Genomic DNA, 27,098 nt, shown 5'->3' with positions numbered 1-27,098 from the left:
AAACGGAGTCCCAGTGTGGCCCTGGCTGTGAAGCCCTGTCACCTGTCTTTCATGTGTCTCACATGTTCATGTTGCATGTTCGGCTAACACTAGTAATGACTGCTTACCACATTTGAGGCGCATGTGCAGGCATTGGGTGGTGAGCACACACCATTGCTGATGGCCTACTCCTGCTTTACCCTTCCTGTCTGCTGAGTGACGAAATTGGCCTCAGACAGTAGAGTCTCTTCTCCAGGGTTAGCCTCAGAGTGGACTTAGAGACAGACTTTCTTTGGATACAGAGTCAGGGTCCTCTAGTGGTCTGGTCACGTGGTGAGCCATCTTCCAGGCCAGGCCCTTCCTCAGCTCATGACAAGCCAAGCCTCGTGTACTCTGGTTGCCAGAGCTCGGTTCCAAACCCAGCAGCCCAGCCCCCATCTCTAGGGCCTAGGCTCTAACCACTGGGCAGTGCTGCCTTTCCCTAGTTTACAGATACATAAATTGAGGTTTTCCAAGGGAAGTCACTTGCCAGTGATTAGCAGAGTTGGGATTACACTTGGGTTTCTCCAGAGTATTTCACTGTCTCCTGCATGAGAACATGGTGGCTGCCAGGAGAGTTTTGGGGACTGTCTCTAGGCCACCAGGAACTCTGCAAGAGGCTGGTGTAGTGGTGAAGTCTCGGGCAGTTTCAGTTTGTGGTTCCTCTCTCGTGCTGAGTAACTTTCTAGTTCTTGGCTTAGTACTGATGAGCAGCAGCTGTGTTTGGGTCTGTGTTAGGGTGATGGGGAAGAGGGCAGGAAGGTGTTGGCTTTCGCAGCTCCCCACTCCCCAGATTAGATTGTGGATGTGACTTTGGTCACTGCCTTGGAAGGTAACATGGTGATGGTGGGTGGTTAACCTGTTGCCCAGGTCCCCTGGGTCTGTGGAGGGGTGTAGTACTGAGGGCTGACTAGTGGGCTGTAGGCCGTGGGCACAATCCAGGGTACATGAGGTGGTCTCATCTTTGCCCCAGGGTTCCCGATGTGCAACTTTGGTGCTGAGGAGAAGGGTCACGAAAACCTGCTCCACAGTATTTCAGAGCCTGTGCTGGCGGCAGCGCAGCAGGGAACATTTACTGTCTCTTCAGACTGGGGGACGGTCCTGCTCTCCTGCCTGCCACACGCCCAGACTAAGTTCCACAGAACACTGTTTTTGCTGGTGGTAATGGGTTAGGGATGAGGGATTTCCTAGCCTAAAGCCATCTGGTGGTGGAGGATGACCTCAGAAGTGGTTTCAGAGGTTTCTGGATGTGGGGCTTATGTTGTCTTCCACAGGGGCTGTTTGCTTCCTTGCCCCAGGTTAGAGCCTTTGAGAGGTCCTGTAGGAAAGACTCCAGCCTGCTTTGTTTACTCCAGGGTTTCCTGCCCCTACGCCTGCCCCAGGAGCAGCTGTGGACGGCTGCAGGAATGTTCTGCGGAGCACCATTTGGTAAACCTTAGCTTGAGGTGTTCCCTCTCCTCAGAAGCGTGTTTTTAAGCCAGGACTTTAGGTGCATTCCCTGCTTTCAGGGCCTGCAGGGGTGAGCCCTGCACAGTGGCCGTGCTGGCTGCAGGGGGAGGGTGATGATGTTTGGGGAAAAGTTACTATGAGGTAGGTACCCAGAGCTGATCTTCAGAGTCGCTTCCAATTCTCCTGTGTGTGTGTGTGTGTGTGTGTGTGTGTGTGTGTGTGTGTGTGTGTGTGTGTCCCCGTCCGTCAGTCTGTCTGTCTTGTCCACACCCTCACTGGATTAGTGGTTTTACCAGTACTAACCTTAGCCAGGATATTGGGAGTTGTTGTCCCTTTAGTAGGATGAGTGGGTCCCCTGTACACAGCAGCCCTGGCTCTGGGTCTCCCCATCCCCCTCAGGCGCTCTCTGCAGAAGGCAGTAGTTGGGCAGAGGCTGTCCACAGATTTGCATAATTGTACTGTCCTCTGAATAATTAATAAAGCACTGTCCTTGCTGGGAGCAAAGTCTGTGCCATTATGGATGGGTCTGCCATGAATGGGTTTGCAGGAGCTCTTCCGGAGGAGCCAGTGGTTCCTGGAGTCCTTGACCTTTCAAGGAGCCCTCTATCTAAGAGAAAAGTGGGGGCACTGAGTTGTTTTGGGGGAGTTGCTATTGTTTTTTTATTTTATTTTTTTTCCGAGACAGGGTTTCTCGGTGTAGCTTTGGAGCCTGTCCTGGAACTCACTCTGTAGCCCAGGCTGGCCTCGAACTCACAGAGATCCGCCTCCTTCTGCTTCCCCAGTGCTGGGATTAAAGGCGTGTGCCACTACCGCCTGGCGGGAGTTGCTATTATTGTACCTATGTGGCCCTTGTGCTGGCCATGTCCCTTCTGGGATCCATAAATGGGATCTCTAGTACACATGGGTTATGTGTCTGTGTTCTCTCTGATTTCTCTGTTCCTATACAGTCTTCTCAAATGTGTGTCCAGCTGTTATTGGGACCTTGCCCCGTTTTTTGGAAGCCACAAGGGCGTGGTGCTTACCTGTAGCTAGAAGTGCATTTTGGAGCAGGAGAGGGTAAGGTAGGCATATCTGCCTGGATCCTCTTCCGGAATTCCAGTCTCCCAGTTTCTGGACCTCAGAAGGTTATTGGTAGCCTGGAGGAAATTCCATTTGAGATTTCTAGTCCTTCTTTAATTGCCTCTTGTTGAGATGAATGTTCTTTCTGGTATGTGGTCTCTTGCTTCTTCTCATACTAGAAATGGAAATTGAGGCACAGATCTGCCTCGATATGAGGCACAGATCTGCCTCGATATGCTGCTGGAAATTGGGAAAGTCCTATTTCTCCAAGCTGGGATACATTCCCCTATCTCCCGCTCTGTCCAGAGCTCCTATGGAAGTGTTTCTCAGAACTTTTTACAGGTGTTACAGTCTGTTAGGGCTGAGGGAATCCCATTGTACATACAGGTAGGTGGGCAGCATTCAGTGAGCTGGAGGAAGTAGATTTCTTCATGCATGATTCCTCAACTTGAAATGCTAATGTATCTGAAACTACAAAAGGGAGTTGGGGTTACCTCCTGCCCACACTGACTGCACAGTGTCTGTCGGCACATCCCTAGAATGGGGTGTCCTGTTCATGGGGGCAGGCCATGCTGTCCTGCTGGAGCTGAATGCCCCGACTTCTCTGCTGAGTGTGCACGCGCTTGTGTGTGTGTGTTTGGTGGGGTGGGGTGGGATGGGTATGAGAGTATGTGGCTTACTAAATTATTTATCACTTTGCTTTCATACCAGATAGAATTTTGGCAGGACAGGAATCATCATCCCATTTTACAGATGAGCTAGAGAGGCTCAGAGAGTAATAATCACACCAAAAGGCACAGAGTTTGCATTTTAAATTTACACTCATCAGCTGGGCCTCGGGCTGTTGCCCTGCAGCTACCAAGAACCGTTTGCTCCCTGGATCAAAGTTAGTCTGTTGGCTAGGGTGGGGCTGTGGGGACCTGTTGCTTCTCCAGCTGTCTTCTCCACCTCCTTGGAGTGTGTGGGGTGAGAGATTAGCAGAATCCTTGTTTAATAGTTTTCCCACTGTGAGTTTGGCTTTGGCACCTTGTGTCAGTGTGGGCACAAGACTGCCAGATGCCCCGCTCATTGGGCTGCCCCTGATAGGCTGCCTTTTTCTCCTCTTGCCCTGTGTTTTGGAAAGTGATTTGGAGTGTTCTAGAACTAACTATAAGGTGTTCGTCTTGGGTTGTGGTGGTGGGAGGGAGGGAGAAGAAGATTGTCTAGCTGGCTTGTCTTCCTTCAGTCCTTTCTGAGCCTAGAGGTTGGAAGGGCAGCCTGAAGTGGACACGCTCTTGATAGGCATGAGCATTGTACTGGGCTGTGATTCAGGTGTGATGGACATGGGTATGACTCAGGATTTGGACCCAGCTGTTTCATATATCTCAAACGGGATGGAATTTCCATCCTCACCGCACTGAAAACAGGCACACTGATGAATGCAGTTCTGCTCTGTGGCACATGGACCTGGGCCTGGGCCAGACGCTATCGTCTTGGGTGATGAGACAGGTCCCCCGGGGTCTTGAGTTCTACTGAGATTGATTGTGTGGTCATTTTATCATCTGATCGTTTTATCATAGTATCACACATTGGAGCTTCTATCTGAGGCCCCGGGATCCCATCAGCGTTCCCATAGTTCACCCCATCATGTAGCAAGAGATGGCCCAAGACAAGCAGGAAATGACGTTTGTGCTGACATTCTTCCACTTAGAAAATCAATATTCTGTGGTCTGCCTAATTGCTCTGTTGTTGCTAAATGAGTCATTATGGAAGGAAAATAGCAAATGCATTGTGAGATTAATGGGAGAAAATAGTTGGCAAATGACTTTGGTTTGCTTCCGAAACTCTGAGAAGGTGTTACTATGAGAAATCTGGAGAGTCATGCAAGTCCCAAGCAGTGGGGAGACAGACAGCTATTGGGTGGTGAGGTGCTGGAGGTACCGACAGGTCTAAGATGCCCGTTTAGTGGGGTGCCACTGGGACTGGAACCAGGAGTTAGTAAATGCCAAGTTAGCCCGCACTACAAAGGAGCTTCGATGGCCTGGGCTGGAGGGAAGGGGCACTGTTCAGGTAGACCCTGCCACTTGTCAGGCACCAGGCAAACTGGAAGAAGTGGTGGGTACTGAGCCTCTCCCCTCAGGGCTGGGATAAAATTGTCCCACAGGCAAATTATAATTGCACTGCCCATGGCAGTGAGTCCAGATGTGGAATTTGATCCAGTGGGAGTAGGGTAGGAGCAGTGAGCTTTGGGCAGGTAGAAGAGCTTACGCACATTCCATGGTCTGGCTGCTGGGGGATGGAAGAATATGTGACCCTAAATCTCAGACAGTCCTAGGAAATATAATTCTTACAAGTGTGGAGACCAAGCAAGGCTGAAGACAGCTAAGTACTTGCCTAAGGTCATAACTGGGTCAAACCTGGGCCTATAGAACCCCAAGTCCAAAGGCACTTGGAAGCTGGCACCTGTGACTAGTGTCAAGGACTTCATTCCCACAGAAGGACTGGCAGCTGCCTGAGACTGTTGAACTAGGGGTCTATAGGACGCCAGCAAAGTGTTGGCCTTAGTACCCCAAACCAGACTTTTTCTCCTCTTAATGGCAGCCTGATGGTTTTGCGATGTTCTAAATGCTGAGTATATTAATGACTCTGGAGTCGGCTTTGTAAATAACAGCCGTCTCCCCTCCGTGAGGCCCGTTGGTTTTTCCTTACTAGTATCCCAGCTCACCTGTGATGACTGGGGCCTTCTGCTGTCTACAGAGGTGTTGGTGGAGGTGTGCTTAGCTGAGCACACTGGGAGGTTTCTGGACTCCCCAGGGTTTCAGAAGTGGCAGCAGCAGGTGGGGAGAATTGACCTTCACTGTGAGCACTAAGAAAGAGGCCTGGAGGGCATCGGAGGCCATGCTGCCCTGCTTTCTGGAGGTAGCTGAGCATCTTTGTGCCAGAGGAGCTGTGCAAAGAAACCCAGCCTTCGAGGGCTAGGTCCTCGAGTCTGTAGTCTGCTCTGGAGTGTGTAGCTCCCTCAAGTTCTGGGTAGTCCAGAGATCCCAAGTAGTAGGCCTACATTCTTCCTCCCCCAGCCAGGTTTCTGGAGGACAGAGAGTGATGGTGTTGCAGATGGGGCTGTATGCTCGTCTTCCTAGGTACAGGGTAACCTGGGACTGGGTGTGCAGGCCCTGCTTGCACCCGGAGCCAGACCTCAGGGTGTCCCTAAAGATGCTGAAGGACAGGTCCAGATGGGCTGTGGACCCTCAGAGTGTCAGGAACTTGCTGGGCATGTTTGCTACTGTTGTTGGCTGGAAGCCAGGTTTCAGCCCAAACTCAGCTCTGATTGGCTGTTCCTGCCCCTTGCCAAATGTAAACTGCAGCGCTCCATGGCTAGAGGCTAAGTGTTTATGTTGGTTGGTTAAAGAGCCAGCCGGTGCTCTTTGTCCCACACTCATTCCATTTCCCAAAAAAACTTTTGCTTAGTTCTTCAAGTAAACAGCAAGGCATTTTGCTGTGGGACTGCCAGCCCTGCCCAGTACCCCAGCCTCCCTCCGGCAGGAGGCTTGCCGGGCTCCCTTCTGGTCTTGCTCTCCCTGTGCTGATCAAGACCATGAGCAAACCAAAAGCAGCTTTGGGAGGGGGGTTATTCCGCTTTACCACTTAGAGTCCATCGTGAGGGAAGTCCTGGCAAGCACTGAAGCGCGGACTGCAGAGGCCATGGAGAGTGGTGCTGACTGGCTTGCTCCCTGGTTCACTCAGCTTGTGTTTAGATGGCCAAAGACCACACCTGCCCAGGGGTGCTGCTGCCACAGAGCAGACATGGAGGCCTCTTCTTCAGTGAGGTTCCCCCTTGTTTGTGTCAAGTGACAGAGCCAACCAACCTGTACAGCCAGCTTGGGCTCTTCAGTGAGATATTTTAGGATCACACAGCAGCCCTGACTCTGGGTACCAAGCCTGGGTCTCTTCATAGGCATCCTCGGACTTTGCATAGACAGGCTTGGGCCTGCTGGAAACCAGGGAGGTGTGAAGTGGAAGGCACCTCCTTAAGCTTCCCCTACCACGCACGTATGTGTTGCTTCTCCTTGGACCATGAGAGGATTTGAGATCCTTTCTTCTGTATTTCTCTCCCAGCTAGGTATCCCACCCACTGTGCTAGTATGTGTAGGTACCCGCTTAAGGCCAGGGGGATAGTGGGCTGTCCTCAGAGCCCGGTCTCAGGGTGCCCACCTGAGCTGCAGTCTCTTACTCCTAAGTCAAAGTGGCTGAATTTCTAGTCTGAAGATTTGCAGTGAGCATGGAGCTTGGACTCCTCTCCACCCAGCGAGTCCCAGGATAAGTATTGTAGTGGCTCAGGCAGACTGCTGTGGGGACACACAGAGAGAGCAAGCAGTCCTGCAGACTGTCTCCTGCGTGTGCTCCTGTCCGCTGAGAAGCACTGAGTCTCAGCTCATTCCTAGCATGCCTCAGTGTGTTCATAGCAGGGACCAGCAGCTTCCTTACTGGCTCAAGGGTCAAGGGGCCTCCTTAAGTGACCTTAGTCCAAGTAGAACCCAGGACCTGAGCGCCATGGGCAGCGTTAGTCTGCTGACTTTCCTGGGTCTTGGGGCAGGTTCAGACAGGTTGGTGGCGCCTGTGTGGTCAGTGTGAGGCTTCTCGGTGTGCTCTCAGGAACACCGCGTCTTTTCTAGGACAGCTTTAGAGAAAACTACTCTAGACCTCTGGTTGCCACCTCAGCACATGGATTCCTGATTTTGAGGGGGTTTGTGACTCTGCCCTTGGGTGGATTCAGTCCAAGTTCACGTTTCTTACAGCACTTGGAATTCCTGAGTCTGTGTCAGGTTGGACTGCATAGATAGCCCTTAGCAGTAGTCTGGACCATAACCATCCCAGGGCCAGTCTGATCTGGCCTGGTAGGAGCTCAGTTGGGGGGCCTCTTTTCCCCTCATTCTCTCCTCAGCTCCACTTCCCCTGACCCTGGCAGAGGACAAGCCATCCCAGATGGTAGATGTCTTGCCCGTGAGCCCTGTTTCTCTGGGGCAGAAGCTTGAAGCCCATGGCTGAGGTAGCTGCTGCTGGCCATTGTGCTGGCAGCCCAGAGAGAGCATGTGCTAAAGCGCTCTGCCTGGGAAGGCAGACTCTTCAGCTGCCCTGGCAACAGCGCCTCAGCAGCCTGTGCTGTGGCCGCTGAGCATGCCTCCTGACTGGCTGCCTTCTCCGGCTCCTCAGCAGCAGCCTCCTTCAGGCTTCAGGCAAATGGTGAAAGAAGGTTGGGGGACCGAGGTCCTTAGACTGGCAATCCTCCTGCTCCCGCCAGGTGCTCCCTGGGGTTTCATCTGTATATGCTAGGGTGGGTCTGCAGGGACAGCAGAGCTGACTTCAAGGGCTTAACAAGCCTCGGAGCCTCCAGACTCTTCTTGCGCTAGCTGCCCCCAATCCCCTTGTGCTCTGGGCTCCCTTGTTTACTCATGCAGGTGCCCCAGGTCAGGGTCTTTGTCAAACCTAGCTCTGCCTACTTACCTGTAAGAGGAAGATAATGGCAGTCCCCGTCTCTTGGGAGTCTCAAGGAATAGATGAAATTTACAGCCAAGTGCTTGGCGCGGAGCAGGTGCTTGAAGCCGGTAAGGCGCCGTCATGCTGTGCCTGCCTTCCATTCCCCCGTCCAGATGCCTTCTGCTCTACCCATCCTTCGAGCCCCAACCCCTGCTTAGGGCTTGCTTCCCTGGTGCCCCTTGCCAGCCTCTCGAGCTGTTCGCTTGGGTCCCTGTTGGATCTACCCCTCAACAGTAGAAGGGCTTCCTCGGGACACCGGGAGTCTAGCTCCTCTCCTCCCCGTTCCTAACAAAGAGCACTCTGTCTCGATCTGCATACAGGGCTGTAGAGATTAGCCCCTTGCAGAGGGCGTCAGGGCCAGGTGAGGAAGGAATGTCCCCAAGTAGACAAGGGGCCGGACACTCTGGCCTGCTTCTTCCTACTGCTGTCTAGGGTTAGGGGAACAGCTGGGTCTGCTCTCGGGGAATCGGGTGGAATTGAGATTCAAAAGGAGTCGCTTCCTCAGGTGGCAAAACAAGGAGCAGGGCCCCGAGTTAGAGGGAGCCCGCTGAGGACAGGCTTCAGAGGACGGGGCCTTTCTTCTTGGACAGGCTGTGGGAGGGGAGAGTGGGAGCCAGCTCTAAAGGGCAGGAGCAGCAGGCAGGAGAGGAGAAGGCTGAGACCGAGGTGGAGGGTGGGCCCCAGACTGGCCCCCTTTTGGCCGGGTGCTTTGTTTTTGGTATCAGAAGTCTAAGAGGTGCTGGGAAAAGGGTGTAGAGGAGCTTGTTGACTTGTCCAAGGTCTTGAGGCTAGTACAGAAAAGCCAGGGTGGCCTGCCAGCCGCACAAAATTAAAACTGCTGGTGGCCGCAGCCTGTTCGGGACTGGCTGCCATGTCCTTTCGGCTGGATAAGGTAGTCTGTTCTCTAACCACATGTAAGTGTCCGTGAAAGGGTGGCCTGCACAGTACTGTGGTGTTTACAGGTTCCTGGCCACTTTTGAATTAGGCTACAGGACAGAGGTGGAGGTTATAAGACCCAGTTCTCTTATTCCTACCTCAAGGAGCCCAGGACCCCTTTCTAGGTCCCACATGGGGCTCCTTGCAGTTCTACATGCAAGACATACATGACCATTGTCTCTCTAGCCCTTGAAGGGCAGACCTCCCATAGACAGCCTAGACCTCCTCTCCACTTCTGGCACCCAGTATGAAGCCTGGCACAGCACAAGCCGAATAAACATTCATTGAGCACCTACTGCATGTCATGCACCATGCCAGGTGCTGGAATAATTAACTTTGGCATGGCACTTTATGATCCCCACAGCTCCTCTGGGTCTCGTTAGGAGGTTGAATCTCTCCAGTTGGGTATTTATTTCCTTATTTTTCAAGGGAGGAGACTGAAACAGAGAGGAGAGTAGCCTGAGGTAACATCCTTAGCCACTAACAAGGGACCAAGCCCATCCTGAGCCTTGACCCCCTCCCAGGGCTGTGGGTGCACTCTGGGGATTGGGAGCCCTTTCTTCCCTACTTCATGCTGAGGTAGAGCTTCAGGAAGCCAGGCCCACAGAGAACCGTATCCAGGGGAGCAGGACTCCTGGGGGCCACAGGAAGCACCTGCCTGGTCCTTGTCTCCACCCAGTAGGAACTGGTTGTTGGGGACAATTGTCTGTGTTTGGGGAAAGTCTGAGGTAGAAGAACAAAGAGAACCCTTCCTGCCGCCAATACAGCTTTGACCTTGGAAGCCCTGTGGAGTTTCATTTACTGGAAAGAAAGAGGGAGAATTGGTTACCAGCTTCAGAGAGGGCCAGGCCTCCCGCAGGCAGCATCCGAAGAAGAAGCCTTGACTTTGTGAGTTCTTGCTGTTGGATTTCTCCTTTTCAGTTTGACAGACGTCCTGGGGATCTGTCTGGGCTGGCCCGAAGGTGCAGAGATGCCAGGAGCGCTGGCCTCCTTTGCCTGGATACTACAAGGCCTGACCTTTAAACAAAGCCCATGCATACGGTGATGCCAGAGGTGCCCCACGGTCTGCGGTAGGATACCCGCCTGTGGGCGGGGCCCGAGCCGGTCAGCTGTACACGCAGGGGGCAGGGCTTTTCAAAGAAGCTGTGGCAGTCAGGAAGTCCTGGGCATGGTAAGGCCCAGCATTTATCTGATTTATCTGCTTTTTTTCCCTTTTTTTCTCTACCCACACACGTTGGCAAGTCTCAGTTGTGTGCCAGGAGCTGGTGTGACCCTAGGAGAGGTCTGATGTGTTGTGGGCCCTGCCTTGCCCATGTGACTCAGGAACCCTAGCTGAGACACTTCGCAGCTATGACGACAGCTGTAACAGTCTGTAGGGCTATGTCCTTCTGGGGTCAGGGACAGCTGCTGGGCTTTGGTGGCAGAAGTTTGGGTTTGGAAGAGAAAGCCCTAGAGTTATTTTTTGTGACATTTAAATTTTCGCATCTTTAAATGCTGGCAATTGATTCAAGACTTAAAAATGTCATACACTGTGTGGCTAAACAAAACATGAGTGTTGACCAAATACAGCCTGCACTCTGGTTAGAGTCCTTTATGGTAAGGGTGGCCAAAGTCCAGGTGGCTAGAAGGCATTTAGGCCAGGCCTTTCTGCAGAGGGACAGGGTAGAAACAGTGGGACCCACGTCCATCTATTGAGTGGACAGTGCCTGCCTGGCCGTGGGCTGGCTTGGTCCCAGTGGTGTGCAATGCTGCCTTGGGCTGGCACATCAGCTGGAGGCTAGCCCAAGCTGCCCTGAGAAGGCCAGCTGTGTCCCCTGCTCCACGGGTGTCCCCTGCTCCACGGGTGTCCCCTGCTCCACGGGTGTCCCCTCCTCCATGGGTGCTTCCCCAGCTTTGCCCTTTGGGCCAGGCCGGACGGAGCCCAGGAAAGAAAAGTGGCTGAAGAGACACCCATTGACACCTGCGTCCTGCTCTTGGGCAGCGGTGGGATGGCACTGTCCATGCATGTGACCTTGCTGCTGTTAGCATTTGCTCTTCTGCCAACAGGGCAGTTCCTTCCTGTGCTGCTGAGGAGGGCCTTCACAGAGACCTTGTGCCCTGTCCTTCCCACCCTTCCATTGCAGGCTCCCGCTCCTCAGAACCTTGGTCACCTCTAGGCCTGTCCAGGCCTGCAGGCATAACTTTCCTTTTCTTCTTTCCCCACTGACTGGCTTTATAGAAGATCACCTGGTGTCTGGTCCCTTCATTGTCCTCAGGCTTAAACCTTAATTATCCCCGTATTGTATGTAAAGCGGCAGAGCCAGAGGCAGCTGACCCTCATCATGGATTGTGGAGCAGCCTGACGCCCGAAGGTTTCCAGCCTCAGTGTCTACAAGAGCAGGAGGACAATGGAGAGCACCTCCACCCCACCCCCACCCTGTGTGGCCTTGAAGAGTCTGCCACCCCCAAATGCCTGTATCTGAGGTGGGGCTCCTCTCTGTGTTCTGGGTGCTGGTCTGAGGTCAAGCAGCACTCGGGACTTTAGGAACTTAGGGGTGATGGGAGCCACATTAGCCAGCTCTTCATCAGAGTCCCCATCGCTACCCTCCCATTCTCTTTATCTTCGCTTAAGTCTTTTTTCAGTGCAGAGATAACTAAAATCAGAAGCGCTGAGCACAGGCTCCAAGCACTGCTACCTCAGAACTCTCCCTCCACCAAAACCACCAGGAATCTTCCTCTGCAGAAAATTTGGGGGGCTCATAGAGAACTGTCCCTGTGCCTGGACCAGTGCCTTCCTCCTCAGCTCGCTTGGTTGGAAGGCAGGCAGTGCCTTCCCATGAGCACGCCTGCCCTCACCCACAGCCCGCAGCTTCTGAAGGATTGGAGTCCATAGAGGGGTGGAGACAGGGATCTGGAACATGGCTTCCCTGAAGCTTCAACAAACTCCAAGACAGGCAGGTTACCTGTCTCATTTTCTGGTGCAGACAGAACTCCCTTGAGGGATCCTTGGGATGAGTTATTTCTGTTTTTGTTCACCTGTACTAGACCTTGGGGACAGGGACAGAAAATCAGCTGTGGTCCCTGCCTGTGTTGGTGTGGGAGAGGTACCTGCTGCTGTTCCTGGGAAGCTTGTCCTCACCACAGCTTTTATCTAGCTCTTCGGTGCTCCAAAGGGAGGCCAGGCCAGGCAGGAGTGTGGCCTGGGTTTTTAGGTGGGCCATGGAGGAAGAGAGTCACAAGCTGGGGTTCCCAGGAGTGTCTGGGCAGAGCTCTGAAACTTGTGTAGCTGGGTAGGAGATGGAGCGCTGGCTCTGGGTAGGGAGGGTTACTGTCATGTCTGGTTGGGTCAGACAGCCAGTGTGGGTAGAGTGCTGGCCTGGGCCACAGAGATCAAGTTCTTTGTCATCTGAAAAGCAAGAGTGAGGCCAGCCCATTCCTGGGGCTCTCTTGAGGATCAGCCCAACAGCTCTGGTGTGTGTGTGTGTGTGTGTGTGTGTGTGTGTGTGTGTGTGTGTGTGTGTGTGTGTGTGTGTGTGTGTGTATTAGGGGTGATGAGGATGTGGGTGGTAGTGAGTGATGGGGACAATAAGAAGAAATATTTATAGAAGAGTCACCTTGTGCCTGTAGCTGACCCTAGGCTGATCTCCCTATTTCCCCTTCTGCTCTATCTAGTCTTGCCAGTGCCGGAACAATTGGTGGTTTTGTTTGATTATTTTTGTTGTTGTGGCTTATTTTTTAAATAAGGTCTCTTTAATATATCCCAAGAGGCTGCAAGCTGTCCATCCTCCTGTTTCTGTCTCCAGGTGCTGGGATTACATGCCCCCCCCCCCACCCCCGCCGCCGCCGCCGCCGCCGCCGCCGCCGCCGCCGTGGTCCCTGGTCCCTGCCCTGCAGTGCAGCCCCATATCTGTTCTGCCGCCAACAGTGTCCTCTTGGTCCTGCTTGTTCGTCTCAGTCATGGGTTAATCCTGGACTCCGCCTGCTTGAACCTAGATTTGAGTCCCCCATCTTCTGCCGTGTGTGTTTGTACCTGACCCACATTTGGTCAGGACCTTGAGAGTAGACTTCATCTCCTGCTCCTTCATGTGTCTCCAGAACCTAGGGTAGAGTAGGGGCTGGTGTAGTGTCAGCGAATGAACACACAATTCATTTCATTTCACCCCGTGAGATAGACGCATTGCTATCTGCATTTTACAGACCAAGAAACTAATCTCAGAGAAGTGGAGTCACTGGCCCTGGCCCAGGGTCATATAGCTGCAAGAGGACATGCTTTAAAGGTCTTCCTTAGCCACTAGAAGCCCCTCCTGCCCCTAACCGCCAGCTGGTCATTCCTGCCTCTTGGATAGATAGGAATGTGAGCGGCCCAGGAGCGAGAGGTAGGTGGGGTTTCACCTGGGGAACTACAGATGAGGCCAAGGAGGAGGTGATAAGGAAACCACCTGGGTGTGAGTGTGCCAATTGGTTGAATGTTAGGGACTTTATAGATGCTCAGGCTTGAGAACCCAGCAGAGCAGTCCCTGAAATTGCCCCCTAGGGGCCAGCTATTCTGAAAGAAAGGAAGGAAGAAAATACCAAACAGCTGTAGCTGTATCGCCTACCCACCTTCAGGCTCCTTGTGCTAGCTCTGGCTCCTGGCATATTTCCTGTTTCCCAGAGGAGCTCAGGCCTGGCCAGGCTTCCCAGGGTGAGAAATAGAGAGAGAGAAAATAGAGGGTGGGGGGAGTGTGTGTGTGTGTGTGTGTGTATACACGAGTGCACGCTCACGTCCATTTGTCCGCCCGCCCATCCTTGCTGTTTGCACTACCCTCACATCTTCTTAATCTGTCTATTTCTGGGAGTGATGACTTCATCTCCCATGATTCTCGACACAGCCATTGAAAAGCGTCCATGGAAAGATTGGGCCTGGCACCGTTCATAGTCTCCTAATGAGCCTGGTTGGGAGACAGTCGGTGGCCCTGCTGACTTGGCTCTGGGACTTACAAGAAAGCTACCTCCCACCACTCTGCTTTCTGGCCCTGTTGACCTGAGGAGCGGTAGCAAGTTTAGCCATCTAGTACTTCCTGTGGGCCTACTGTGCGCACTCTGTCAGAGCAGTGACTGGGAATTGTACCAGCCAAGACTCCATCTAGGCTGTGGAAGATACTGAGTGACAGCCTGGACTTCAGTAGCTGCAGGACCCAGAACCAGACCCCAAATGACTACAGTGAGGGTGGGGGGAGGCTCAAGCTTTAAAACCTTTGTAGCACCAGTGCAAAGCTTTAAAGTGTCCTGTCCCTTAGCCACGTCCCCGTCCTTAAAGCCTGTGATTCAGATATCTGCCCTTACGAAGTAAATGTTTGTTAATGAAATTAATAGTGTAAGCAAGATTCGAGGAGGGTGGGCAGTGGGCAGGGGGGGGGGTAAGGGTTATTTAAACATACTTCAAACAACACTGGCTCTAGCTGCTGAGCAGACATTTGCATATGTAATGACTGCTAATTATAGGTGGCCTCGGCTGCTAACACGTTTGTAGTCACCCACTCGGAATTCTCTGGCATGCTTCTCACTAAAGATAACACAACAGGAATAATAATACCTATTGGTTTTTGATCCCTTGTTATGTGCCAGACATCCTCCCAAGTGCTTGGCGGCAGCATCTCATTTAATCTGCTCAACACTGAGTCCCACAGATCCTAATCTCCTGTGTACCGGGCATAAGACTGAAGCTGAGGAGCCTAGGTGACTTCTTCCCTGGGCTCAGTACAGTCAAGAGCCTCACAGGTGGGCTCCCCCTGCCCTGGATGCTCCTGGGGGCACTTGGTAATGCTTTCATCTCTAAGCCAGTTCTCTTTCTTGGCCCTCTCAGAAGCCCCCATTTTGCTAAAAAGGAATAAAACATTTGCCCAAGGAGGGAAGTAGGCCCCATACCTTCTAAAGTAAACCAGGCCAGGCAGACCCCCTTTTTCCTGCAGTCTGGTGGTGGGGTGAAGGGAAAGAGTCAGCCCCTCAGGAGCCAAAGAAAAACTAAAACAGTAAGCAGGGGGAGAACACTGTCCCAGCCTAAATTAACTTGTCACTAAACTAGAGGTGGCCCACGGTGGCCCACGGTGGCTCACGCCAGCTGTAGCCCACAGACAGGCGGGGTCTCACACAATGGGGTGGAATGGTGTTCCAGTTTCCCGGTTGGTTACCAGTTTACATGTCATGGGAGTCCAGACAGCTTTGGGCCTGCATTCCTGTTCATCTGACCTCTTACCCTGCATGCCTTTCCAGATCTCTGCTGCCACTGGAAGGGGTGGGGTTGTAGGATCCCACTGCAGAGATGAGGGGACCAACAGGACCACCCGCCAACCAGCCGTGTGGTTCTCAATGGTGTCCAACCCCTCTGGCCACCACGGAAAGTAAGAAGCCTTTGCCTGGCCTAATGACTCAAAGATAACCAACAGTGGGCCCAGGGGGCATTTTTGGTCCCCCTTCCCCTTTGCATCCCTCCAAAGCCATTGGGGACATGGGAAACCTCTTCTTTTGAACTCAATCATTTTCTTGAAGACAGAATGGAGCTGAATTGGGTCAGTGCTCTCTTTGCTGTGCTCAGCTGTTTCCTCTGCAAGCCATCACTACCGAGTCTGCTGCTGGCTCACTGCCGCCAAGCTCCCCAGTTAGAATTCTGTGTCTGGCCATCCTCAGCAGGCTTGGCTCTAGCAGAGAAGAGTGATGTGTGAAACCACTGAACCAGTGTCTTTCAGGCTCCCAAACCACATGACCTCCACCTCCAGGACATAGGCTTCAGGTCTTCAGCACCAGGCCAGCGCTGCTGAGTTTCCAGGACAGTAGTGCAGGCGGGGAACTAAGGCTTAGTTCTTGCTGGGAGTTAGGCACAGCAGGCCCTACAAGCTCTGTGGATTGGGGAAATAAGAATGCCCCACTCTGTACCTGTAAGCACGGCATTATTCAAGGCACCTACCTCACAGGGCTAGGCTGTCCTGGTGTAAACAGGATGTGGCATGTGAGTGGCCAGCCCTGGGCTAACTGGCTTGCAATGAGAGGTGTCCTGTGTGCCAGGCAGAGTTTGGAGGGTGTTGTAGGGCTCAGAAAGGGGTGATCTGGGCCATTCCCATTCTCGGCTCCCAGAGCTGCAGTGTTCCCATGGAGTGTCAGGCCCCACACTGGACAGTGAAGTGGCCCTTAGCCTGTCGTGTCTGCTTTCCCTCCCCACTAAGCCGACAGCTTCCTAAGGGCAGGGACAGGTGTCTTGCCCATGCATGGGACCTGACTAGGTAGCCTGGACAGGCTGTCTAATGGGACTGTGAACTAGGGGTGGGGATCCCTCTCTGATGTGTGTCTTGGTAAAGTGGTCAGTGGCAGCTCACAGCAGCACTGTGCAGGATGCCCGTAGCACAGACTCAGAACACACTGGGAGGAAGGCCGGGCCCAGGCTGTCTGAGGACAGGGCTATGGGGAGTCCTGGGAGGGACTGTGAACGCCACCTTGCTGTAGACCAGCTCTCTGGCCACATGCAGCAGCAAGGACAGCAGTGGTTTGTATGTGAGTCTGGCCTCAGCTCTGACTGACCAGTAGTAGTAGTAGTTGTTGTTGTTGTTCTCCTCCTCCTCCTCCTCCTCCTCCTCCTCCTCCTCCTCCTCCTCCTCCTCCTCCTCTTCCTCCTCTTCCTCCTCCTCCTCCTCCTCCTGGTTGTTGTTGTTTTTTCAAGACAGGGTTTCTCTGTGTAGTTTTGGTGCCTGTCCTGGATCTCACTCTGGAGACCAGGCTGGCCTTGAACTCACAGAGATCTGTCTGGCTCTGCCTCTTGAGTGCTGGGATTAAAGGCGTGCGTCACTACCACCCGGCTGGTTGATTGACTTCTGATGGCAGCCACTGGACATGAGGGAGTGGCAGGATCCCCCAGGTCACTCCATGGCATTGTTACTGATGGCCCCAGGGTTGGGGGAAAGGGCACAGTGTAGGGGTTGAATTTCAAGAAGCATGTTTGAACATTGACATGTAGCCCAGTGTAGACACAAGGTGACACTTGTGCCTTACGGTCAGGGACAGGACTTGGGGACTAGGTAACAGCTGACTTGGGGGTACAAGTGAGCACTAGTTAGAGCCCAGTGAGTGGCTCTATCTCTGGACAAGTTAAGGATGGGGAGCATTGAGCACCGGGTAGAGCTAGCACAGGCCCTAGGGCTAGGTTATGGTCACCCTGTCCTTTGCCTCCTGATAACATCCAATCCTTGGCACACCATGAATTGCTGCCCAGCACTTGGCAGTCTGACAGCCGAGAAAGGAAATGCTGACCATGTCTCATTGCTTGTTCAAGTAAATTTACTGTTTCAGAGGAGGTGTCACATGGGTGGGAATTTACTCCCACGGACCGCTTTAATGGAAACATTACATTTGGGGAGCCAACATGTGTTAACATCTCGGTGGGGGAAAAGGTTCCAGGTTTCTCTGCCAGCCACAGTGATCGCCACAAAAAGCCCTGCTTGGGGGCCTGGCCCTGGCCGATGAGGGTGGTGCATCCAGGCTGGTGGAAGGCAGAGGTGGCCAGAGGCTGGGAGCTTCCTGGGCTTATCTGGAGGAGATGGGGCTACTGAGCAGGCGGAGAATTCTCCGAAGGGAATTCGGGGCTGTGGACTGACAGCTTTCCTTAAGCACCCACACAGTTCACGTGGGGGGCGGGGGTTCCACAGGTAGAGACAGTAGGCCCTGGAGCAATGAACTCCAGCTTCCTACCAGTGACTGTTTTATGTGACCTCGGGGAGCACCCCTTACCCTCTGCTTCAGCTTCACCTTGGGCAGAAGTTGTATGGGGGCCCAGGCTTAGATCCCCCGAAGGTTTAAGGAGATAATGTATATAAGATACCTCACTCTTGACTTGGCACAGAGTAGGCACCAGGACACGTGTTTTTTGTTGGTGCTGATAAAGCCATACATGCATGGATGTGCTCACATCAATTAACAGCTGGGGTGTGCTGAAGCTGCTTCCTGGAGTTGGCCCTCAGTCTGACATCGGGCTCCCTTCCTGCCATCAGCCAAGTGTAGATAGCAAGGGTCTTAAGAGGCCCTTGCCCTTGAAGAGCTGGCTGATCCTCCCTCTGCAGCCGCCCCTCACTGGGGCTGCCCTGAATGACTTGCAGATTCATCCTGAGGTGGTCCCCCGGGCTATAGCAGCACCTCCTGGTGTGTGTGTGTGTGTGTGTGTGTGTGTGTGTGTGTGTGTGTGTGTGTGTGTTATCCTTAGAGAGCAGCCTCCGGAAAGGAGAGAGGAATGTGTGACTATGGTAATTACTTTGGCTGTTGCTGTGACCGAATGCATGGCAGAAGTAGAGGGAGGGTTTATGTATTTTGCTGGTGGTGTCAAGAGTTCAGTTCTTGACAAGATCAGTTTAGGGGTAGAGTCTGGCAGGGGAGTGCTGTTGGCTGTGTGGCCCATTGGAGAGTCAGGGCAGGTGTGCTGCAGGCGCCCGGGCCCCCTGCCAGTGGAGGGTCCCTCTCCTCGCTCCCTCCGTAGCACCCTCGGTGACAGCAAAGATGGGCCAGGGATGTGCAGACAAGGCCTCCAAGTGTCTTTACAGTCGGGGCTCACTCCTGTCACACCCAGAAGGGAAGCTCTTTCAGGGGAGGTTTCCAGAGTCCACAGAGAGCCTTGCCTGGTTGGTAATGACAACTTCAGATGGGAAAGAGGAAGCCGGGGCCTTGAGTTCTGGTGAGAAGACTGGCCTATAGGGTGTGTATGCTCTTCGTGCATTGTGGAGTCCTTAGCCTTGAACCAGAGATGAGCAGACCCCAAGAAGGACCTGCAGATCCAGAAGGAGCATGCAGGCCCATGGCAGATGGGGGTGTGGAAGACTTCCCTTAAATGGAGAAGCCGAGCTGGGCTTTAAAAGGTGGAACAGGCAGACGGGATGTGGCCGTGAGGAAGGGTCTGCAGGTTGCTAGCATTGGCTGTGAAGGGGAGTGTGCTGAGGCTGGATAGGGCCTATTCAGGGGGGCTTGCCCTCAGACCTGTTGGTTTTCGACTGTGTGCACCTCCAGCTGGCGCTGGAGGGTGTAGAAGATACACTTCTCCAAGACCAGGCAGCTGATGAGTGAAGGAGCCCAAGTTAGGATACAGTCCAGCCTCTGCTTGTGCCAGCTGTGCCAGCTGTGACCCCTTCTGTGACTGCTGTCACACAGAGCAAAAAGTCCTGCTCTAAGGCCTTGCTTGCTACACGATAGTAGAAGTAGGTAAAAGCTGAGCGTGGTGGCACATGTTTATGATTTCTACAGAGGCTGGGGCAGGAGGATTGAATCTGAGGCCAACTTGGGCTGCAGATTGATGTCTTGTCTCAGAAAGAATGAAAACGCCGGTTCACTGGTAGGGAATGGCTTCCTGCCTGGAAGAAACCCAGGAGGGCTTCCAGTTGGAAGGAGTATTTGAATGAGACACATCTGCTTTCAGACGTAGTTGGGTCATTTCTGCAAGTAACTCTGTGGATCTGACTTAGTGTGGGGAGTGGCGTCCTGCTTTTTATTGCGTGCATAATCATGAAACCCGGGTAGGTCTGGCTTGGAGCCAGCACCTGGTGCTTAGAAGACAGGCTCTGTTTGCTTATTTCCTGTTGGCTTGGCCATTGTGGAGCCAGGGGGCCTTTGCTGGTCCCATACTCTAAATATGTTGTCTCCTCTTCCTGCTAGAAAATGTTACTAAGACTTAGAAACTGAAAGGGTAAACCTGGCCTCCAAAGGAAGACCATGGCTGACTAGGAGCCTGCCAGGCCATGGACCCTGAGGGATGGGCAGGTGCATATGTGGCCAGATGAGGTGGTGTTGGCCCAGCAAGATGAAGTAAGATTGGAGTCACCTGGGCCAGTAGTACATCCTGTTCACCAGCCTACATTTGCGCCGGCAGATCCTGCACACAGTAGGTGCTAGACACAGTCTAGGGCAGACTCCAGTTGCCATGAACAGAAGTAGGGCCTCGGACGGGGGCCTCCCCTACCAGCCACTTTCTGTCTCTGTTTCCTTTGGGGACTTGAAGCCCTTGAAGACAAGGAAACTCTAGATCAGCTTTCTTGCCTGGTGGCTCTAGGGGAAGGGGCATTGACCCCTTGGTGCTCGAAGCTTCGTAAGTGGAGCCTGGTGCTGTGGCTTACCTTTGTGGTGTGGGAAAGGGTGAGCCAAGCAGAAATGTGTGGTTGACCGGGGTGCCGTCCCAGAGCTACAGCGGTCCAGTGTTACAGCAGTGCGTTCGGGTGAGGGCTGCAGCATGTGGTGTGACCTGAGGATGGATCTCTAAATGGTGCCGCTCGGGCTCCTAGACGTCTGGGCACCACTCACAGCTAACCAGCTCCTTGCCCTGTTGGCGCAGTAGAGAAACCATCCCAAAGTCCCAGACTGCTGTCTGGGACCCAGGACCTTCTCAGCTGGAAGGCTTCTGTCATACCCACCGCAGGAGCCGAGCTGAGCTTCCTTCCCTATCTCTATCCCAGTGACTGGTCCACAAACCCGTGCCCTTCTCCAGACCTCTCTCTGTGTTGTTTTTTTTAAATGTCTGATTGGAAGTGGTAGTGCCGCCAAGAAGGAGGGGTGTTCGCCCCGGCTCTTCTGGCTGTGTGAGTGTGAGCTAGATGATGGTCCCTCAAGTGGGGGTCTCTGTCTCACCTCTCTCCTGCAGGGAGTGCCCAGGTCAGTCCACAGAGTGCTTGTAGAGCTCAGCCTAGTTGGAGGGGCTGGAGGGAGGTTGCAAGGGCACATAGGAGCGAGCCCGAGGTCCTAGCCCCCCTTCCCTCCCGATTGTCCTCATCCCCACTCCTTCATCTTCCGGCTCCAGCCTACACTGGAGGGCAGCCACATGTCTCAAGCCACGCAACAGAAGGTAGCAGGCCTGGGAGAGTGGGAGGGGCGGGGTCAGGAGAGTGCCCGGGAGCAAGGAAGCCGACGGAGGTCTGGACTGCTGGGGTGGAGAGAGGGTGGAGAGGTTCAGGGATTCCCTCAAATCTGGTGCTCTAACTCCTCCTTAGTGTAGCTCTGGCTGGCCTGTCTCAGACCAGCTAGGAAAATACGTCCAGAGATTCCAAACGCCTATCAAGTTCTTACATACTTACTTTTTGGCAGACACCACAGCTCAAGGTGTTCTGGGCTTATTGGGCTGGACCGGTAAGGTTCTTGAGGGAGGGGAGACTACAGCAGAAAAAAGCAGGATGACCTCAGATCCCTGCTATGAAGAAAACGGAGCTGGGTGATAATGGATGTGGGGGTGGAGAGTGGGAAGGGCCCTCCCAAGACTGATCTTTTGATCTGAGACAAGAATGCATCTAACTGGGGCTGCTGGGCATTGGCTAGCGGAGGTTCAGGGGCGGGATTCCAGAGGGCAGAGCCAGCACTCCAGGGGAGGTGCTTGGGAGGATCTCTGGGCCCAGGCTCTTGGCTTCCTGGAGTTGCTCCTGTTAGTCCTGCTTCCACCAGAGACCCTGGGAGATTGCTGCCGCCGCCGCCGGCTGGGAGAAGCTGTTTATTTTCAAGAGCCCTTCTGACTTCTTGGACCTGGAGGCCTCCTGGTTACCTGTCTGGAAGGCTGTAATTTTCCTCTTGTTCTCTGGGGAACCCGGAAATCTCTAGATGTTGTTTTCTCTGTGTTTAAGACATTTGAGGAGTTTCAGCGTAGAGGACATGGACTTGGTGTGTGCTCTGTGGTGAGGGGGAGCCCTTTGGGTTCACCTCTTACATGTCCACCCTGGCCACCTAGGTCTGCACAACCCTTGGGAATGGGCCTCTGTGGCCTTGGACTCCTGAGTGACAACCTTGGCAAGATCCTGGGCCGCACTGGAGGTGCTACTCTCTGGAGGTCCGGCCATCCACGGAAGCCTCATCTGGCTTCGGGGCCTCAGGTGCCCAGGTCAGCAGAGGGGCCTACACTCCAACCATTGTCCAGGTCTGTGCCTGTGCCTGGATGTGCAGGGAAGCAGGAAGAGGGCACTGGTTCCTGTTCCCTCTCCTGTGCGCTCAGCCAGGTGTGGGGGCTGGGGCAGGGCTGGAGGCTGAGAGCCTTGATCTCCTTGGAGGTGTGTCTGTCCCTCCTAGGACTGCCCCATACCGACACTGCAGTGGTGAGCTCAGACCTAACCAGACCTAACCAGATCTCGCCGCATCTCTGTTCTCAACACAGAGAAGGGAGAATAGGGGTGGGCTTGGGGCTGCTGGGTAGATTGCTCCCATGCCATAGGAGCCAGGCCTTTCCTTGGGGAACAAGGACCAGGAAACCAGCAGGTGAAGCTGGGGACACCTGCAAGTTGGGTGCCCCATGCCCTGGCTCTTGATCCGGGCCCAGAGAAGCTGCAGTTTGGGGAGGTGACCTCCTGCGGTTACAACCCTAGGAGCAGAGTTACTTTGGACCTCGTGTAGATCCAGACACTAAGGGCCACTCTTCTTTTCCTGCTTGAGCAGAGTACATCAGAACCTCAAGATTGAAGGGTAAAGGCTTTTTCTGTTTGTTCTCCAGCAGTAAAATGGAACTGCTTCATGTGCACCCTTCAGTCCCCAAGGACGGAACCACCAGGCCCTTGCAGCTCTGAAACCCTTCCTTTTCACCTAAGGGCACGGGCGGGCTCTGGATTTCATGTCTTTCTGAGTTTGGTTCCTTGGCTACTCTGGTCCTTGATTTGCAGGCGCTGGTTCATAAATAGAGTTGACATCATATCAAACACTCTTAGGACACATGCAACAGCCCTAGCCCGGCCACACACAGCGTCCCTTCATGGTAAGACATAGGTAAAAATAAGTAAGCGACCCCCGCCTACAAGGCTGGGACTGGCTTTGTTCAGCACCTGTATCCCAGTGTCTCAAACAGGACCCGGCGCATAGTTTGCACCTAGTAAATACCTGTTGGCTGAATGAGCAAGGTGCTCTCTGAAGGAAACAAGCCAGGTATTTGCTGAGGAGTGGTGGAGGCAGGGAAGGACCTGACGTGGAGTAAGGAAGGAGTCCATGAAGGAAGATGGAGTCCAAGAGAGGACAGAAACCATCTATTTTGAAAGTGGGGTAGAATAAGAACTCTTATCTCAGGTAGTGTGTCCCCAAGGCAGGTGGGGACCCAAGAACATCAGGGATAAGGTCAGCACAGGCAGATACTAGTAAAGAGTGAAGGGTTTGTAGAACAGACTTGAACCCCCTCCTACTTGGGGAGGAGTTCAGAGTTCACCTGGAGTTCCTGCTGCAGAGTCACCAGGAGTCATCAGGAGGTCTCTGCTGTTGTTTTCTTTAACTTTATGTAACGTGTGTGAGTGTTTTGCCCTAATGTATGCACCAGGTGCATGGTGCCCACTGAGGTCAGAGGGCATCAGGTCCCTTGGAATTGGGAGTTCCAGACGGTTGTGAGCCACCATGTGGATGCTGGGAAATGAACCGGGGTCCTCTGCAAGAGCAGCCAGTGCTCTTAACCACTGAGCCGTCAATCCAGCACCCACGGGAAGGTTTTAAGAGTTTTGCCTTCCTAAAGGGTCCTTCGACTTCTAGTGGAGCGAGGGAGTCTAGTGCAGGGGGGGCTGCTGGCCCTTTGGGCTCCCGTGGGAGAGACCGAATTGGGGAAAGGAGGCCTTTTAGGCCTGAGGTTCGTTCTCTGGAGCATGGAGAGGGGTGGGGATATGACTCCCACTTGAGATAGGAGTCTGGAGCTCCTAGGGAGGACGCGGTACAGAGTTGGAGTTGTGAGCACACTTGGGGGTGTGGATGATGTCACCACAAGGAAGAGCCCTGTGGAGCCTGGAGGAGAGTTAAGACAAAGAGACCTATGAAGGATGAGGGGGCCCTGGTGTGGATAAGGGCCTGGGTCTCAGGTGGTGTTGCCTGTGGCAACCCAAAGGCCTCTGGTGATCAGAACCGGTGTGTTGACTAGAAGGAGGAAGCAGGGACAGAAGCTGTCCGGCTCACCAGGATGCTTCAGGTGACCTAGCCCTACTCAGTGGCTCTGACATCCCCCAGTGTCAGCAGCTTTCTGGGCCCTCCCCTCATTGCTGCCCTGGGTGCCTGCTGACCCGGCTCCCACCCCACCCCCACCCCATTCTTTACTTCCATACTTTTCTCTGCATCCCAGGCCCTACATCTGGGCCTGCTGGGTCTGTGGCCTCTCCAGGGGTCTTTCTCAGAATATCCAGGCAGATTTTGAGGTCTTAACAGACTTAGCCCCTTTACCTCTGTCCCAAGACCTTGCTGGCTCTGGGGAGCATCAGAATGTTTTGATTTGTTGTGCAGGGTAATGGACAGCTTGCAGTCTAGTGGACAGCAGAGCCCTGGTGTGTGCTCTGGGCCTGTGGATAACTAGTGTGTGAGTCCTCGAGGTCCCATTACTTGGTTGAATGCCTCTTCTGAATCTGGTTAACCGTTGTTTTTACCTATGCTGTCTTCAGGTAGGGGTGTAGTGCTTAATTGTATACGCCAGGAAACTGAGGCTCTGGGAAGTGAGGCCTTGCAGTTGCTGGGAAACATGGCCACAATTGTAGCTGAGGTCTGCAAAGCCCCCGCCAGCCAGCTGAGCACTGGGTCTCCTGCTGCATCTCAGGAATCAGCCGTGGACTGTGCCAGGACTGGAGGCTTTCCTGCTGCCCTGGACTTATTAATACTCGAGTGCTACCCAACACACAAAACAGATGCGTCAGGTTCAAGGAACTATAGGCCTCAATTTAGCGGGTCTTAGAGTGTTTGTGTTGTGGGACCTCTGGCTGTTGGGGAGGCTCTGTGTGCAGCAGCTGTAGGTGACTCATGTGGCAAAAGCAGCACTTTCTGTACACAAGCTAGTTGATCTCAGAAGCTGGGGAGACACCTGGAAGTGGGGGGTGGGGCTGAGACCCAAAGGTAAGGTGTGAGACAGGCTCTGCCGTGGGAGATGAAGCCTTAGGGTGCCTCCTAACAACACCCCCAGGCTTAGGGCCCCTTCCTTCTTGCCCTCTACCTCCTCATTGTGCCTCAGCTGGGGCTGGACACCAAAGCAGGCTGCGTGCTGTTTCAAAGGGTTTTGCTAGTTCTCATCCTTTCTCAGGCTTCATTGTCTTAAGGGAAAGTCAATCATCTCCCTAGGGATCCCTGAAAATTCCTTCCCAGAGAAAAAATGGCATACCCACTTCACTGCCCTGGAAGCTTGTCCCTGATGTGTGCCTCCCAGCATGCCAACTCCTTCAGCCACACTGGAGACCAGCCTCTGCGAAGTGCTCAGTGGAGCCAGGCTTGCTCTCAATCCTGGGAAGTGAATGTTATTTTGAAATAGCCCATTTTACAGAGGAGGAAACTGAGGGAGGCTTGAGACAGGGTAGTGAGTGGTACGGCTCAGGTTTGAGTGCAGACAGCTGTAGATCCTCAGACTGACTTGATTTCCAGGCTCGGTGGAAACAGGGAAGCATCTCATCCTTGGGGCTTAGCCCTCAAGTGTTGGGCCTGAGGCTTCCTGATCAGGGAGCCTGCAGCCCCCATTAACCGACCACTCTCAGCCAGAATGGCTCGCCCTCCTTGGCGGCTTTCTCAGGGTCCAGGGTCCAGGCAGTCAGGCGTCTGTCCCCCTCTTCCCTTGCCCAAGCTTGAGGGGGGACCCCCATTCTGTGGCCCTTACCCCTCCCATCCCTGCAGACAGACTCCGTCTTCTGAGTCTTGGGCTAAAAAGGACATTGGGTCACCTGTTGCCTCCATCCACACCACCTGTTGATGGGGAAACTGGGGGTCTGTGTGGGTGTCCGTCCATCTTCAGAGCCTGCAGACCATCCTCTTCCCTTCCGTGACTCCTCCTCCGGCGTCTGTCTCTGGTTGACTCTTGCCATATGTAAAATAGAGGTGGCAGCAGAAGAGAGGCCTCACGGGGCTGTGGGGATCAGCCTGGGAGCCCAGTGGCTGGGCACTGCAGACAAATGATTTAGGAGAGATGGGCACAAAGCATGTGGATCTTGTGAGACCTAAGGTTGGGAGGGGAAAGCTGGTCACTTGGGAGGGATCAGCAGCAGGGGCGAACACTGACCTGGGGGTTGAGTCCTGGAGAGATCCTCTCTTGACCTCTGTTCATCTGGAAGGTGGAAAGACGGTACCGCCTGTCTGGGGAGCCGAGGGAGTAAAGCAGACCGTGCCAGGAGTGCTGAGCCTTGTGTCTGGAAGGAGGGATTTTTCAGAGTTGGCAGTGTTCCCTTCCGTTTATAGTCTGTACTCAAGAATTAGTCTTACTGTTTCTGTTTCAAATGCTTTGGGACCTTCTAGTGAAGTTTAGATTTAACTCTTAAAAATTTTGCCTGAAGTCTCCCTTAGAAGCCTAAGACTGCTAATCTGATGGTGACTCATGGGCTATTATTTCACTTTTCCTACTTCCTGTACAGAAAAGGGGATCTGTACCTTTAAGTTCCCGCAGAAGACCTGATTGTGATGCTGGCCCTTTAAGAGAATTACAGAGAGTTGGAACATGGCTTTTGTTTAACTAGCCATGATTGGTCCCAGTGGATAGGACTGGAGTGCTGTGTCTAGAAGCAGGCACAGGGCTGGCCTGACTGAGGCTGGTGGGGACTAGCCAGTGAAGTGGCTAGGTAACTGGCCTGGCCTCTGTCCCCAACTTGGTAAAACTGGTAGCTGTGTTCAAAGCATGGTGAGTAGGCTTGGTAGAGGTTGGGCAAAAGGCAGCCGGGGAGGCCTGGGTGGGCCGGGGCTGCTGCCCATGCTAGACGGAGTGATTGTCACAGGTGCCCAGCCTGAGAGGGACTCAGTTTCCAGTGATGGTGGCTCTACCCAGACAGTCACTGCTGGCCGAGGACTTGGAAGCAGTTGGGATGGGTCTGCCTCAGGTGGGAAGCCAGCAAGAGTGCGCTGCTGCTGCTGCTGCTGCTGCTGCTGCTGCTGCTGCTGCTGCTGCTGCTGCTTTTAGTTCCAAGCCAGGGGACCTGGTGGCAGTGTGACAGGGCTGCTTTCTGCAGGCCCGTGGTACTGTAAACAGGGAATGCCAGGAAGTGCCGGGAGCAGTCTGATCTCCGAGGAGCCTGGCCTTTGCTCTGGTTGTCCAGCTGGGCAGGGTGGAGCTATGCGCTCTCAGGCTTGGGCCTTCCCATCTCCCCTCAACGGCCTTGCTGTCCTCACCTCCCTCTGCCTTGGCTCCTGGGCTGTGTTTGGTCCTGCGTGTGCTGGGTGTAGCTGGAGAGCTTGTCAGAAACCAGATGTCGTTGATA

General features: G+C 53.7%; 1 protein-coding gene across 21 annotated transcripts in view; it reads left to right on the top strand.

The window, feature by feature from the left end:
- The window catches only part of Dab2ip (DAB2 interacting protein), a 184,093-nt gene that overhangs the window by 121,458 nt on the left and 35,537 nt on the right, over window positions 1-27,098 (top strand). The window contains exon 1 of one of the 21 annotated variants that reach the window (XM_015988753.3): window positions 21,334-21,850. The exons of 15 other annotated variants lie outside the window; for them this stretch is intronic. In XM_015988753.3, the coding sequence (XP_015844239.1) occupies window positions 21,684-21,850 (167 nt within the window). In that variant the 5' untranslated portion in view covers window positions 21,334-21,683. Of the gene's footprint in view, window positions 1-21,333; window positions 21,851-25,915; window positions 26,525-27,098 lie in introns of those variants that run through there. 5 more of the 21 variants (XM_076568783.1, XM_076568787.1, XM_006995287.4 and 2 more) reach the window with 5 other exon arrangements.

Source organism: Peromyscus maniculatus, chromosome 4 (genome assembly GCF_049852395.1).
Source record: "Peromyscus maniculatus bairdii isolate BWxNUB_F1_BW_parent chromosome 4, HU_Pman_BW_mat_3.1, whole genome shotgun sequence".
In the NCBI taxonomy this organism is placed as follows: domain Eukaryota; kingdom Metazoa; phylum Chordata; class Mammalia; order Rodentia; family Cricetidae; genus Peromyscus; species Peromyscus maniculatus.
Note: the sequence above shows the minus strand (reverse complement) of the source record. Positions and strands in the feature narration are given on the sequence as shown.